Source organism: Sorex araneus, chromosome 6 (assembly GCF_027595985.1).
Source record: "Sorex araneus isolate mSorAra2 chromosome 6, mSorAra2.pri, whole genome shotgun sequence".
Classification (NCBI taxonomy): domain Eukaryota; kingdom Metazoa; phylum Chordata; class Mammalia; order Eulipotyphla; family Soricidae; genus Sorex; species Sorex araneus.
Window position 1 is genome coordinate 56,808,039 of NC_073307.1, and position 15,393 is coordinate 56,823,431.

At 42.1% G+C, this 15,393-nt stretch overlaps 1 protein-coding gene across 2 annotated transcripts in view; it reads left to right on the forward strand.

Moving 5' to 3' along the window:
• The window catches only part of GABRG3 (gamma-aminobutyric acid type A receptor subunit gamma3), a 434,279-nt gene that overhangs the window by 26,975 nt on the left and 391,911 nt on the right, over window positions 1-15,393 (forward strand). For both annotated transcript variants that reach the window (XM_055142221.1, XM_004617564.2), the window contains exon 3: window positions 14,501-14,568. In XM_055142221.1, coding sequence (XP_054998196.1) covers window positions 14,501-14,568 — 68 coding nt within the window. The remainder of the gene's footprint in view (window positions 1-14,500; window positions 14,569-15,393) is intronic.

The following is a 15,393-nucleotide window of genomic DNA, read 5'->3' on the forward strand; positions in this document are numbered from 1 at the left end:
TCCTAACCCCAAAGGCTAGCAATTGTTGATATGTTACATACCTAGGCTGCTAGATTGCATTCTTAGGAGGACATGTGATGTGTCTTCAGTTTGTATGATCTATCTGTTTAGGCTGATGTGTTGCTTGCTTAGGTAGGTTGCACCCTAAGCTATTGATGATTGATGATATTGTATATCTATGATCACATCTATGATCACTTACACCACACACACACACACACACACACACTCCTGCCCCCCCTCCCCCCGCCCACCTATCTAGGAACCAAGGCCTCTGTATCTGTTGATACCTTCCCTGAGAGTCTGTCCTGGAATGCGGGCCACAGGGATTAATTAAGAGTGTCCTGCCTTCAGCAGTCAGAGTCAGCAGCTGATTAAATATTCTTGAAGCATATTCACTTTGTTTTGTCCTTTTCCCTAGAAACACTGAGGGAGTTTCTGTGTGGTGAAACTACTCCCTCCAGACATTGAAAGTTGAGACCTAGGATGACATTAGTTTCAAAGTTGGAAAGTGGATGAGTTCATATATATTAGGTTTGGTGAGTTCTGCAAACTCCTTACGGTTCTAGATCAAGTAGTGCTAAAAAGATTAATCTCCATTCTCTTTGCTCCTTGGCTTAACTCTGAGCTGTTGAAACACTGTAATTCTTACTCTGATTTTAGATTCTGACCAGAGCATCTGCTTTCTTCATTCTCCAGCTCTCCCGACCCTTAAAAAACATTATTACAGTGTTGTATAGAACCCTGGCACTGGGGGATCATGGGGCGGGGGGTTGGGTCGTACTCGTAGTGCTTTAAGGGGTTGCCCCAGGCACTGTGTTCAGGGACCTCAGTCTCACTGATGCTCAAGTCCAAGTCTCCCACATGCAAAGTCTATTTCTCTGCCCACCTCCAACCTTCTTTAGAGATCGACCTCTTCCTTTGCATCAGTGAAATACCTTGTCTCTTTCTCTCTCTGGGGCAATTACTCTTCTTGTCACACGCATTTCAGTTTTTCTCCAAATTATCTTTCATCCTCGTCTCTTGCATTTACTGAATCGTCTTGAATTTCAGAGCAACAGAGAACTTTGAAGCATCCACCACCATTCCCATGTGTTGACATTTAGACCATGTGCAATATAGGAATTATCTCTGACAAATGATCAATATTTGTCATTTATCTCTGGATATCTGAGGTATATTGTTATCCTAGCTGACTTCGTTGATTTGTAATCTGATGTCATTCTTCAGTCATGACCTTTTTTAAAAAATTGCTTTTTCTCTTTTTATTTTTTAAATTCCAGTTTCCTTTTTCTGAAACTCCAGTTATACAGAATTCTCCTCCATAACTCATTAGACGCAATTGAGCAGTATGCTGATTCACCCCAAAGCAATCAGAGATGTATTAACCCTAAGGAGAGAATGACTCTCAGGCGTGAATCACTGTACCCAAATTAGCCTCCTGTCCCCAACACCAGTGTCACCTTCTCAGCACCAGCTTTTACTAATCTCATAGTACTTATCCTTTCCAAACATATGACTTATTGATTAGTTTGTTTCTTATGTTTAACTTACTCTTATTTAAACCTTATGGAAGCTTAGGTCTATTTTTTGTTTGGTATTTTAAAAAATTTCTTTACTGAATCACCATGAGATACAGTTACAAAGCTTTCATGATTGAGTTCAGTCATACAATGCTTAAACACCCATCCTTCCACTGGTGTGCATTTTCTACCACTAATGTTCCTGAAAGTTAAGTCTTGATAATTGTAATCACCCACTGGTGACTTGTGAAATGGATGCACTGATAAAGCAAGAAAAAGACTTAACACTTGTTTTTGGAATGGGTGCTCTTGAAAGGCAATTACTAGGAAGTCCCATTAGGTGATTTGTAATACTGGACAACTTAGTATATTTAAAAGTTTGAAATGGAGGTTTCAAAGTATAAAAAAACTAAGATATAAGTAATGTTTGAGTTAGAAATATTTTATACTAAATAAACTTCACCATTTATATAGAGTCACAAGATTTCACAGCTGTGTTTTGTAGGGAGGGGACACAGCTGTAGTGCTGGGCGCTGCTCTCAGCTCTGATCTGGGCTTTTGACCTAATGTTGATTTTGACTGACTTAGATACCCCATAGTAGAATTATGCAGCTTCTTTGTAACAAGCTTAATTCCTTTCAAATACCACCGTTAAGGTTCATATATATCAGTTTATCAGTTTCTTTCCTGAGGCTCACTAATATCCACTTCATGTATAACTCATCTTTTCTTTACCCACTTATCACTTGGAAGGCATTTAGGCATTGTCTATGCCTTGGTACTTGAGATATTCTAAAGTTGGGGTTTGATATAGTTCTGTTTATTCATCTTTATCATTTATCTTTGTTGCCTGGGCTTTTGGCATCACATACAAGAAATAAATATTGTTCATATTGCCCTCTTTCATTTTAGGAATTTTCTGGGAGTCTGAAAGTTTTAGGTATTATGTTAATATCTTTAGACATTTTGAGTTAATTTCTTTTTAATGAGTAAGATAAAAGTTCACTTACACTCCTGGGGTATGGTGCTGCTAGCAGGTCAACCTGTACCTGTGGGGCGAGTGCATCAGCCTGACAGTGCCTTCAGACTTCCAGATACCCCAAAATTGCCACTGTGCCTTTGGCTGGACCCCAACAACTTGGAGCCAAGTTTACCAAGAAATTAGGTATGTGGGAGACACACCCAAAATCCACCTCTGGCTCAGCTACATAAGCTCATTTATTGGCCTTATTTCAGAGACCCATAAATCTCGAAAGAGATCAAAAGACGCAGCTAGGGCCTGTAGCTCAGAGGAAGGTGGGAACCCATGACTGAGAGCTCCACTTGGATCAGGACTGGGCCTCCTGCCCCTGGGTCCCCAGTTTTCCAGTAGCTTGGCAGTCACACCCTCAAACTGCCCTGGCACCATGTAATCTCATCAATGGCCAAGACCCAGACACTATAAACTAAGGTTCCTGGAAGAAAACAACACAGAACTGCCTGGACATTATATTCTATCCATAACAAGCAATACAAAGCAAATTGCTCAGCATTGCCTTTTTGGCAGGTTTGAGTGGTGGTAAGACTGGTGTCAAAATATCGAATGTAACCAACCAAAGTAGAGAGAGAATATGGGGGGAAATTATCTACCACACAGACAGGGGAAGGGTTGAAATGGGGATGGAGAGCTAGAATACTGGGGATTTTGGTGGTGGAAAATGTGTACTGTGAAGGGATGGGTGTTTGATTATTGTATGACCCAAGCTCAAACATGAAAGCTTTGTAACTGTGCTTCACGGTGAGTAAAAAAAAAAGGGGGGGGGGAATAATGAAATAATAAAATAAAATTAACATTCAAAATAGAATTAAAGTAATATGGAGTTCATGCCCAATTCAATCAGCTTAATCAATGGTTGAATAAATAGCAGTACTCCTACATTATTAAAAAAAATTTCATTTACACTCTTTTGGACACAAATATCCTATTTCTCAAACATTTGTTGAAGACACCATCATCAAAAATCACTTGGCCATATACACAGGGGTTATTTCTGGGTTCTTTATTCTGTACATTAGTTTTTACATACATCCTTATGCTGGTATCACACATAATCTTGACAGTTTTGTAGTTGTATTTTGAAATTAGGAAGTGTGACACCTTCAACTATATTTCTTTTCCCCCAAGATTGTTTTCACTTTGAATCCAGGGACCCCAGACACTCAGTTATATAAACTTTAAGGTGGGTTTTTATATTTCTGCCCCAAATGTTTCTGTCCTAAACTGTTGACGTTTCTGTGGGTTTGCATTGAATCTATAAACTGCTTCAGGGAGTGTTGACACCTTGAACACATTAAATCTGCCAGTTGATAAATAGGATTTTTCCCTCCCACAAATCAGTGTCCTCTTCAATTTCTGTTGGCTTTGTTTTATAGATTTCAGTGTTTAAGTTCTTTGACCCCTTGGTTATATGGATTCATATTTTTGATGTTGTTGTAGATGGAATTGAATTCTAATTTGCTTATCTGGATATAAATCTAATGATATGTTGATTTTATGTCCTACAACTTTGCTGAATTTATTAGTGATAACTGTGTGTGTGCTTTAGTGCTTTTTAATGTAAGATCATGTTTATTTAAAGAGATACCTTTTTCCTCTTTTCAAATTGGATGCCTTTTATTTCTTTCCTCCATCCCTCCGTCCCTCCGTCCCTCCTCCCTTCCTTCCTTCCTTCCTTCCTTCCTTCCTTCCTTCCTTCCTTCCTTCCTTCCTTCCTTCCTTCCTTCCTTCCTTCCTTCCTTTTTTCTTGTCTTTTTGTCTTCTTTTTATTTCTTCTTTACAACCAGAAATGCTCAGAGTTTAATCCTGACGCTGCACTCAGGCATCAGTTCAGGTGGCACTCAGGAACTGTGGGGGAAGCCAGGAATTAAAACTGGGTTGTCTGTGTGTAAGGCAAGCATCTTACCCAGTGTACTATCTTTCCTGTCCCATTTTAATTTATGTTTGTCAGTAAATTGTAGGATTATTTTGTTGAGGTGATACCCCTCTATGCCTAACTAGTTGAGTGTTTTGATCATAAACGGGTCTTCAATTTTGCGAATGTTTTTTTTTTTTCTGAATTCATTGAGGCGATGTATTTCTTTGCATTTTTTTATTCTGTTAGTGTTATGTACTGTATCACATTAAGTAATTTTTACTTGTTGAAGCATTCTTGTATTTCAGGGATGAATCTCACTTGAGCATGATGTATAATCCTATAATTTGCAGTTGAATTCTGTATGCAAGTATTTTCTCAAGAGGTTTTACATCCGTGTTCATAGAGAATATATCATCTTTCCTTATCCTGTAGAGTTTTTGGACTATTTAACCTTTTATTTTTATTTTTATTATTATTTTATACATAAAATAATATGTCGGATTGACATGTCACTGGGTCTTGTGTGTGCCAGGGAGTCACACACCTTTCATTATGCTGCTTTTGTTTGTTTATATTTTCTAGATATTAAATCCCTTTGAAAGCTGTTGGTTATTTATGGGTGGGTTGTTTAATTTCTACATATTTTTGGGTTTTCCTTTTCACAGTGTTTTCTAGTTTAATTCCATAACAGTCAAAGAAGACATTTTTTTTTTGGTTTTGGGGTCACACCTGGCAATGCACAGGGGTTACTCCTGGCTCTTGCACTCAGGAATTACTCCTGGTGGTGCTCAGGGGACCATATGGGATGCTGGGATTTGAACCCGGGTCGGCCGCGTGCAAGGCAAACGCCCTACCTGCTATGCTATCACCCCAGCCCAGAAGACATTTTTTTAAGTAGTGTTTTTAAACTTTTTTAATATGTTAAAACCTAATATGTAGTCTATGTTGAAGAATGATCTTTGACATTTGAGGAGATCACGTGTTCTTCTGTTGTGTGGCAGTTTGTCTCTATATGCCAATGAGATGCAATCGATGGATGGCATTGTCAGATTCTTTGGCTTCTTGTTGATCTTCTGTCTTCTTGTTCTACTGTAACTGAACTCTTATGATTGCTATGAAACTTTTTCCTCTAGGGATTCCAAGAAGTTGGTTTCAAGCTCCTCTTAGGTGCCATGATGTTCTTCACTGGCTTTTGAGTTTCTCACGCAGGTAGCTGTACATGTAGCATCGCCGTACTGGGGAGGCCCAAGGGGATGGAATGGTGCAATCCCATTGTACCAAACCCATTGCATCTGTCTACATACTTCAAACACTAGAACTCTCACGTCACTTCATCTTTTCATTGTTTGAAGGTTTAATGTTATTGGCTTCTGAAATCTAACATTGACTGAAAACTCTGTGAATGCAGTCTGCTATTCCTATTCAGAGAGTAGAAAGAATAAGTATCAAGGAGGGGGATTTTTCAAATTATTTTCCTCATTTTTTTCTTTTTGGGTCACACCCTACAATGCACAGGGGTTACTCCTGGTTATGCACTCAGGAATTACCCCTGGCGGTGCTCAGGGGACCATATGGGATGCTGGGAATCAAACGTGGGTCGGCCATGTGCAAGGCAAACACCCTACCCACTCCAGCCCCTACTTTTCCTTTTAATTCCTAGTGGGAGGAAAAGTTAACTTCCAGAACTCAGCTTACAGTTGGCAAAAACTAGTCTTGGGAAATTCAAATTACTCTCAGAGAGTCATATGGCTTCTTCAGAGTCAAAATGGTAAGATGATGAATCTGCAGGTGTATTTTTCAATTCTGTTCTTACTACCAAGCTCTTCCAAGAGGTAGAAATTTAAGTGTGGGATTTGAGTACATTAGAAATGATGTGATTCTGAACTTGAAACACCAGAGCCTTTTCATTCCTTTGAGAGTCAAATACTCCCACTTCAGTGAGTTTTCAAAGCATCTACTCGTATGCAGAATCTCACTCATTCTCTTTGTGTTCTTAGCTCCGATGCAATGTCTGATGATTTTATCTTGATCTTTGTTCTCTTTTGGGTTCTCCTGAAATCACATTCTGAAACATTGATTGGAAAAGAAGCTGACACCATTGTTCTGGGATTCAGGCTTTGAGATTAGCCATAGCCCTGGTAATCAAATGCTATAACCAAGTGAGTTGGTCAAACTGTAACCATAACAGAGCTGAAAGGGGACCTTACCATCTCAGTTTCCCAAACACTAAAACAGTCCCGTGTGCACCAGGGTTTGGGGGTTCTGTATCATTTTTTATGTACCTTTTACTCAAATCCTTTCATCCACCACCCCCATGAGTTCAAAGTATGGGTGCACAACGCATACATTTAGTGGCCAAGAGCCGCCTCCCCAAGACTCCCCAGCAAAGGAACAGAGAGAAGGGGGACCACCAACTGATGGTCAGAATGGCCCATTTAATGCAGAATTGATAGCACACATATAGCACATCTGAGGGGGTTTGAAGTATAGGACTGCACATAGGTGTGATTGATCATTTACAGAGGGAAAGCTTTTTGGAAGAGGCAATTCTCTTGGGGGATTAACTCAAGGAGACTCTCTGTCTTCCAGAGGCATCTCTTTGGTTTTCTCTTTCCCTTTGGCTGTCCATATTAAACAATTAAATTTACTTCTTATTAGTACTTGCAGTTATTTGGATAAACACAGTCTATATATCTTAATATACAGACTCCAAAACTTAGTTCTCTGGGCGCTGAGGGCACAAGTAAGGCTTTTATTGCAAATCCCAGACTAAGTCCTCAGGCCAGTTCAGTTTGTCCTTCCCCATGGGAGTCCTGTCTCTTAAGTTATAACAGCTTGCATCAAGACCATGCTTTTATGCTTTCTAGACTGTCCCATTTCAATGCCTGTGTAGCTTTTCCACTTGCCCTAAGTCCATCTCAGTCCCACTGCGAACCTCCCTTTTGGGGTGTTAGGAATTACGGCAACCGAAGCCTGAATCAAATAATTATGATGGATGCCCAGGAGTATATATATTTCAGAGTCAATCAGTGCCCGCATGTTAGGAGCACAGTGTTAATGGTCTTTCTGTGTTTAAGCAAAGAACATTGCTCTTGACAAAATAGCAAAAGGCTTTAGGAGAAATAGAAAAGCAAATACAAAGTCCAGAATCACCAGAAGTTTTGACTTATAAGTAACCAAGACTGACTTGAGAAATGTAATAATGAGAGGTAAAGCACAAAGAAAAAGTTAAAGATATGTAGGAGCAATGTAAGCTTCTCTAGGTGGAGGAAAAGCCCAAAACACTTAGGGTTAATAATCCAACGCTCCTCACCTTTATAACTTACTATTCTCCAAGTTAGAGAAAATAATTTGAAAACATACCTGTTGCAATGACATATATGTATTTTTATATGAATCAGATTATTTGCATTTCAAGAGGACCCAGGGATGATGCTTTGAAATGATGATGATGATGGTGGTGATATGGTGATGCCGATGGTAAATCTCAGCAGAAGTGATCCCCATAATCACCTCAGCTCTTGTTACCAAAGTAGATGTGCCTGTTCTAGTGAAATTACAGAATCTTGGGCAAATTTTTTTTTCTTTTTGGGTCACACCTGGCGATGCACAAGGGTTACTCCTGGCTTTGCACTCAGGAATTACTCCTGGCGGTACTCAGGGGACCATATGGGATGCTGGGATTTGAACTCGGGTCGGCCGAGTACAAGGCAAACGCCCTACCCCCTGTGCTATCGCTCCAGCCCATCTTGGGCAAATTTTATCTTTTCTCCTTTGTCCTAATTTCCTGCATATATATAATAGTATTATTACTATTAAATAAGATGTGTTTAGAGGGCCAGAGCCATAGTACAGCAGGTAAGGCATTTATCTTGCTCATGATGTTCAATTCCCAGCACCTCATTTGGGCCCCTGAGCACCACCAGGAGTGTAGAGCCAGGAGTAAATCCTGAGCATCACTGGATGTGGCCCAGCAAACCCCCAAATTAAAATTTTATAAAAGGTGCATATTGCAATGCCATTAGTACATGGTCAAGGGTCAGAGAGATAGTTCAGGGGTGAAGACACATGTCTTGCATGTGTGAGACTTCAGTTTGTTCCCTGGCACCAAATTCCCTTGAGCATTGCTGGGTTCAGCCCTAGAGCTCCCCAAGAACCTAAAGGTGGCTCTGGTTGTCGCTGGGCAGAGAACTGAAGCACCACTAACCACATCCTCTTTCTCTCATTGAATCATCAGACCTTGTTGGTAGAGAGTTGCCAGAGATTAGCCCAAGAGTCCCTGCTTGGGCTAATCCCACTACTTGGGAACCCACGCCTCTACCCACCCCAATATTCATCATATGTTTTTTCCATGAGTATCAGCAGGAGGAGGGGAGACAGCGCTGAGAAGGAGACGGTGATGGACTATCGCATCTCCTAGGAGGGGCAGCAATATAGAGGGACAGACAGCACAGGGGCCTTGCCCTTTGCCCAGAGGCAGGGGGGATGGGAAGAAGGTTCTTGTTTTTTTCATACTGAAATACATATTATTATTTTACTTATTATTTCTTTGGCTTTTTGGGTCACATCTGGCGATGCTCAGGGGTTACTCCTGGCTCTGCACTCAGGAATTGCTCCTGGCAGTGCTTGGGGGACCATATGGGATGCTGGGGATCAAACCCAGGTCAGTTGTGTGCAAGGCAAATGCCTTACCTGCTGTACTATCACTCTGGCCCCTGAAATAGATATTTTTAAATTTCTGATTTTTGCATCACACTCACGCCCTTCACCCTTTCTTGTCAGGTAGCTTTAGTTCTATTTTATCAATGTCCACTGGTTGTCTCCTCATTCTGCCTGCTCATCAGTTTCCAGCCTGCCTTTGCACGCATGGGTGGCATCATTCAACACTTGTCTTTTGCCCTTTGAATTTAACTTTGCTTCAATGTAATTCCTTTAAGCTCCTCACATCTGGTTGTGTGACAAACTTTTGCCTCTTTTCTAGCTGCACAATATTCTTTTATACAAATGTACACATCTTCTTGACGCAGTCATCTTTCACTGGACCCTGATAATTTCTGTATCATAGCTATTGTAGATGATGCTGCAGTAAGCATTACAGTGGATATAACTTTTTTGGTTGGTGTTTGTATCTTTGGGTTGCTGAGTCATATGGCAGCTCATCCGAGGCTCCTTTCTCCATCCTCTCCCCTTCCCCCATTTCTTTCACCTTTCCATTCCTCTTCCTCCCTTCCCTTAAGGATAAGTTTGGTCTCATAACTCTATTTGGAAGAACATCTTTGATTAGTTTTTCTTTTTGAAGAGTCTGAGGAGATTAGATGTAAGTTCTTTGATGAAAGGATGTTCTTGACTTTGAGACTTTATTTCGCTTTCATGGTTAATGTGAGCTGGTGTTCCTTTTTCTGGTTGTTAGCTGATACTTCAATAGTGCTGTCACTATATTTAGACTCTTCATGGAAAAAGCAGAAATGTAAGTCATCATTGTGACTTGTCATTATCGGTAATATTGATGGCAAGATTTTGGTGTGCTTTTCTGAGTCTCTAGGACCCTCATATTTTATAGCTAGAAATGTCCTCCCATACGTTTCCCTGCAGTGATGCTGTCTGGGATCAGTTCATCGCCCATGAGAGTGTCACCAGCACAGCAACAGGCTAAGAAGCATCAGGGTCTCAGAACCAGTGAGAGCAGTGCATGCTCAGAGAAGTCTGGACTCTCGCGGTCACCGTGCTGTGATATCTTGGTTCCTCCTCCATCCTGAAGTTTGTCATCTTGGCCTTTAACCAGCAGCTTAGTCCTCGCCCTTCCACGCCAGAATGCCCATCCTGCAGTCACTTGCTGGTCCCTGACCCACCTCTTGCAATGCCCTTCTTTGGATTTCTGGTTGTCATCTTGTTGTCTGTTTACCAATCGATAGACAGCCCTCTGGCTCTCCCCATCTCATGCTCAGCTCCTTCCTCTCACAGGGTGTCATAGAATATCTGGTGCAATCATTACTCATTTTCCAGAACATTTCTGGTTTAGAACTTCTATCAGTTCCTTCCCATTTGACTCTTTGGGTCAGCCTGTCATGATCATCAGGATGTGAGGAAATTTAGACATTATTTTTTCTCCTGTTTCAGTTTGCAATCTCACATGACTGTTTAACCTTAATCCAAGTAAATATTAGGACCAAAGACAATTTTCAGGGGCTGGAGACCTAGTACAGGACTTAAGGCACTTGCTTGCATCCACCGACTGGGGTTCTGTCCTTGGCACTACTTAAGGGCTCCAGGACACCACTAAGAGTGACCCCAGAGCCAACAGCCAGGAATAGTCTTTGAGTGCTGCTGGTTATGACTCAAGCCCTTCACCCTAAACCCAACATTTTTCAGGAGTAGCTAATGTGCTTTATTCCATGGGCATTGCCTTGGAGCCAGGTGCTGTGCAAGGGGTGACATACAAACCCTGCTCTCCATGGCAAGTCTTTGTCTTTTTTTTTTCCAGTTTTTTTAATTGAATCACCATAAGATACAGTTACAAAACTTTCGTGATTGAGTTTCAGTTATACAATGATTGAACACCCATTCCTCCACCAGTACACATTTTCTACCACCAATGTTCCCAATATCCTTCCCACCACCCCCCAAACACACCCCAGCCCTTGCGACAGGCACCCTCCTCCTTGCTCTCTCCTTTGGGGTATTATGGTTTCCGATATAGATACTGAGAGGCCATTATGTTTGGTCCTTAGTCTACTTTCAGCACATATCTCCCATTCCGAGTGATCCTTCAAATCGTCATTGACTTAGTGATCCCTTCTCCATCCCAACTGATTTCTTCCCCAGCACATGAGCCAGGCTTCCAAGCCATGGACTGATCCTCTGACCAGTCCTTCTTACGGGGGAAGTGATAGGCTGCTTGAATATGTAGCACCTTTATATTTCTCTCCATTTGTTCCATCTTTTAATTTTTTTGGTTTTTGGACCATACCTATAAGTGATCGGGGTTTCCTACTCTGTTCTTAGCGATCACTCCTGGCAGGGTTCATAAGAACCCTCCCTATGGGGTCCCAGGGATCAAGCACTGGTTTGTCAAGTGCAAGATACCTTACTTGCTGTACTATTATTCTCTTGCCATCTTCAACTATATTTTCAGCCAAGTCTTGTGGTTTTATTTGTACAGGTGTTTTACTTCCTTGGCAAAATGTATCTTCAGGTTTTAAAATACTGTCTAATTTTTTTTTAAAAAATAGTAGTGCTTTCTTTAATTTTTCCTTTCAGACAATTTTATCATTATTATAAGGGATGTGGCTAAGTGCTTAGTTTGTTGATTTTCTATTCTCTAACTTGACCGAAATCATTGATTAGTTCCAAGTTAATTTTTTTGTTTACTCTATGGGGCTTTCTTTAAAGAATATAAGACCATCAGGAAGTAAATAACAATTTTTTCTTTCCGATTTAGATCCCTTTTATTTCTTTGTGTTGCTTGATTGTTCTAGTGAGGACTTCTCGTACCATGTAGAACAGGATTGGCAAGAGTGATGAATGCTTTGTTCCTAATATTAGAGGAAACACTTTCTATTTTCCTCCATTGATTACAGTGTTAGCTATGGGCTTTCAAAAGTCTTTGAATTATGAACCTGGAAGTGCCTGTGGCCTGCAGCTAATTTGTTTCTTGGGTAGCTCTGTCCGAGCTGCTTTTCTATACACTCCTTTCACTTTAGCATGAGTGCTCAGGCTGCCAATTGTTTCAGACAGTAAAATTAAAGCCAGAGAGATAGTAAAGGAGTAGAGATGCAGGCCTTTCATGCAGTCAACTCTAGTTCCATCCCTCATCGACTGAGCACTCTGGGAACAGCCCTGATCTCAGGCACCCTGGGGACTGAGGAACATAACGTCCTTGGTTCCTTACATTGGACTGCAAGCTCTGTTGGTTCAGAATGGTTTGAGGGGGTTTTCAGGCCCCCTGAGCATCGCTTGGGAGCCTCCTCCAGAAAAAAAAGCTTTTTTATACATGCACACATATTTGTGTGTGTGTGTGTGTGTGTGTGTGTGTGTGTGTGAGTGAAATTCTCACCTCTTGAAACCTTGCAGGATTGCACTTAGAGCTCATTTGGTATTTCCCCTCTCAAGTGGCTAATGCGTCAAGTCTGAGGTTCTTTCTTCCTACTTAATGAGATTTAAAGCTCTGGAAGTGTAAATTCCAATAAGCTCAGTGGAACCACCAGAATAGTCTCTTGCAACAACAAGGTTTGCAGCTCACTGACTTGACAAGCTTCCGTGTGGCATCAGCCAAGGTTCTGCAGTGTTTGCACACAGCCCTTGCAGAATCCAATTAAGCCAAAGAAAGCAAAGAAAGATGCTCTTGCGGTCCGTGTAAGGCTTAGTTGGAAATGAGGACTGTCCCCTTTGTGAAACGCAAGTGCTGTCTACACAGCATCAGGGTGTTTTCCCAAATGCTAGCCGCTAACTCTATGGAGCCACCACGGCTTGATGTTCCTGATGCTGTCAGGGGAGTTGGCTCTGGTTTGCAATCCCTGTTTTATTTTCACAGGGGGCTGGAGAACGCTGACTGCTCAGTGGCACCAGTGCCTGGGCTCAGAGCTGCCGTATTGGTTCACTGTATAGGGCACAAACATGCAGTGTGAGTGACCTGCTGCTGAGCGCAGCTGAGGGATGGATGGGCAGTCACTGCTGATTCACAGTTCTAGGGAAATAGCCGGAGGCCTGCAGTCTTATTTCTGTGCCTTGTAAGCAGAAATGGGCTGAAAGTGTTTTCTTTGGGGGCCACACTCTGCAATGCTCAGGACTTACTCCTGGCTCTGTTCTCAGGGAGTATCCTGGTGGGTCCCAGAGGACCAGATGGGAGGCTGGGGATCGAATCCTGGGTGGACCATATGCAAGGCAAGTAGCCCTGTTATCAGTGGCCAAGAGCTAGTGCTAAATGGGCAGCCTCTTCTTTCCAGAACACGTCACCCTGAGATTTGGACTCACCTAGCAACCTGCCCATGTGCCTCCTGCACCCCATCACTACCCCTAAGAGAGAAAATGAGCCTCAGGTCTCCTCAGTCCCTCTAATGGCAGGAATTTCTACTCTCGGAGTTGAAACAGTTGGAGCCAGAGAGAAAGTACAGGGCTAAGGATTTTGCCTTGCATGAGATTTACCCCGGTTTAATCCCCAGCATCACCTATGACCCTCCCAAACAGGCCAGGAGCAACCCTTGAGCACTGAGCCAAGAGTTAACCCTGAGCACTACTGGATGTGGCTGCCAAACTATAAAGAAAATAAAAACACTTTATTTATTGATTTTCTATCCTATAACTCAACTAAAATCACTGATTAGTTCCAAGTTAATTTTTTTGTCTACTCTTTGGGGCTTTCTTGAAAAAAAGATAAGACCATCAGGAAATAAATGACAATTCTTTCCTTCTTTCCAATTTAGATTGGAAAGAAATCTAATTAAAATAAATCTAATAAAGTAAAAATCCTTTTATTTCTTTCTGTTGTCCTGCTAACTTGTTGTTTTTGAGCTTAGAAGATTTGAAGCTTGTGACAAATGTCTATATCTGTCCTTACACTGTAATAACAGGAAAGCATGTTTCTTATTCTCCTTCAGCAGACATGCTCCCTAAAATCTGCTTGGCTGAGTTCTCTCAGAATGGTAGCTAGGCGACTAGGGGCGAGTGAAGAACTTGACCCCAAGTTTGATGCTGTTTATCACAGGGGTTTGTTTTCCTAGCAGAAATGACATTCAGTTACTTACAGGGTTTCTTCAATTTTATCTTTCTCTCTTTCCCATATGGTCAGTCGGGCTTTGTAATAACAAAGACTCATGTCCCAGATAAATAGCAGTGTATAAGTGTCCTATTTGCCTGGAACCTGTTAAATAAGGAAACCCCCACCCCCATTCCTTGAGAATTAGAGACCACCCAAATAGGCAGGGCTAAAATAGTAACTACAAGGCCAAGTTCCAAAGAAAAAAACCACCTCTCTCTACATGCACTGGAAGCACTGGTTCACAAATAAGGTCAAAGAGTGATTTGCCCTTGCTCTCTTGCTGGCACAAGATATTAACATAAATGTATGTGTCCATTCTTTCTCCACAGTAAAACCCACTGTGATTGATGTCGACATCTATGTGAACAGCATTGGGCCCGTCTCATCAATAAACATGGTAAGAAGCTGGTTTTCGATCTTTCCATGGGCTCTTGCTTATGATCACTTGTGGGTTCCTGCTCGAGGCTTGTCAGGCAGGTAGAGACCTCACCGTTGGCTTCTTTGCCCATCATTTAAATATTGAAGGTGGTTAAAATCAAGATGAGGAGTCACGCCTCTAGCAGGGGTGATGGCACTGGTGAGGGTTCGAACCAAACCCGCAGGCTTACTGTGTGCAGATGCAGAAGTGACACTGTGCCTTTCCATAGTTGTTGGGCTACCTGACTCAGCTCCTGCTAGGAAAGAATCTCAGTGCTCACCTTTGAACTTCCGTTTTGTCCCTGAAGACCCGAGAGCCACACCTTCTGTGTCCCCATAACCTGAGAGGAACCCATTTCTTCTATTGTCTTGTCTTGGAGCTCTGACCATCAATAAGTTGCCTTTCGATATAGGGAAAAAAGTATAGGATGAAAGTTGTGCTGTGCTCCAGTCAGGCTGTGCTAGAGACTTGGGAGAAAATGAGTTCCGGGAGAGACTGAGTCCTGAGTGATGGCCCTGGTGTATGCTCCATGCTAGGCTGTGAGTGCTTATTGCTGGAATGTGCCACTGAGAGGGGCTCGGGTGGGGGCTGTGAGTGAATGCCTTCACCGTGGGGCAGGCCCCTGCAACCACCTCACTCAGGGGTGTCTAAACTCCTGGTACTGGGGGCTCTTCTGTGGCCCCACTGCCCTCTGACTTCTGGACTTGGGAGTTGTGTGGGCAGATGCTGGTCTGCTCATGCATAGCTATGTGTTGTGTGTGCAGATGACACCCCGGCACCCCCCACCCCTCCCAGTCAGGAGCA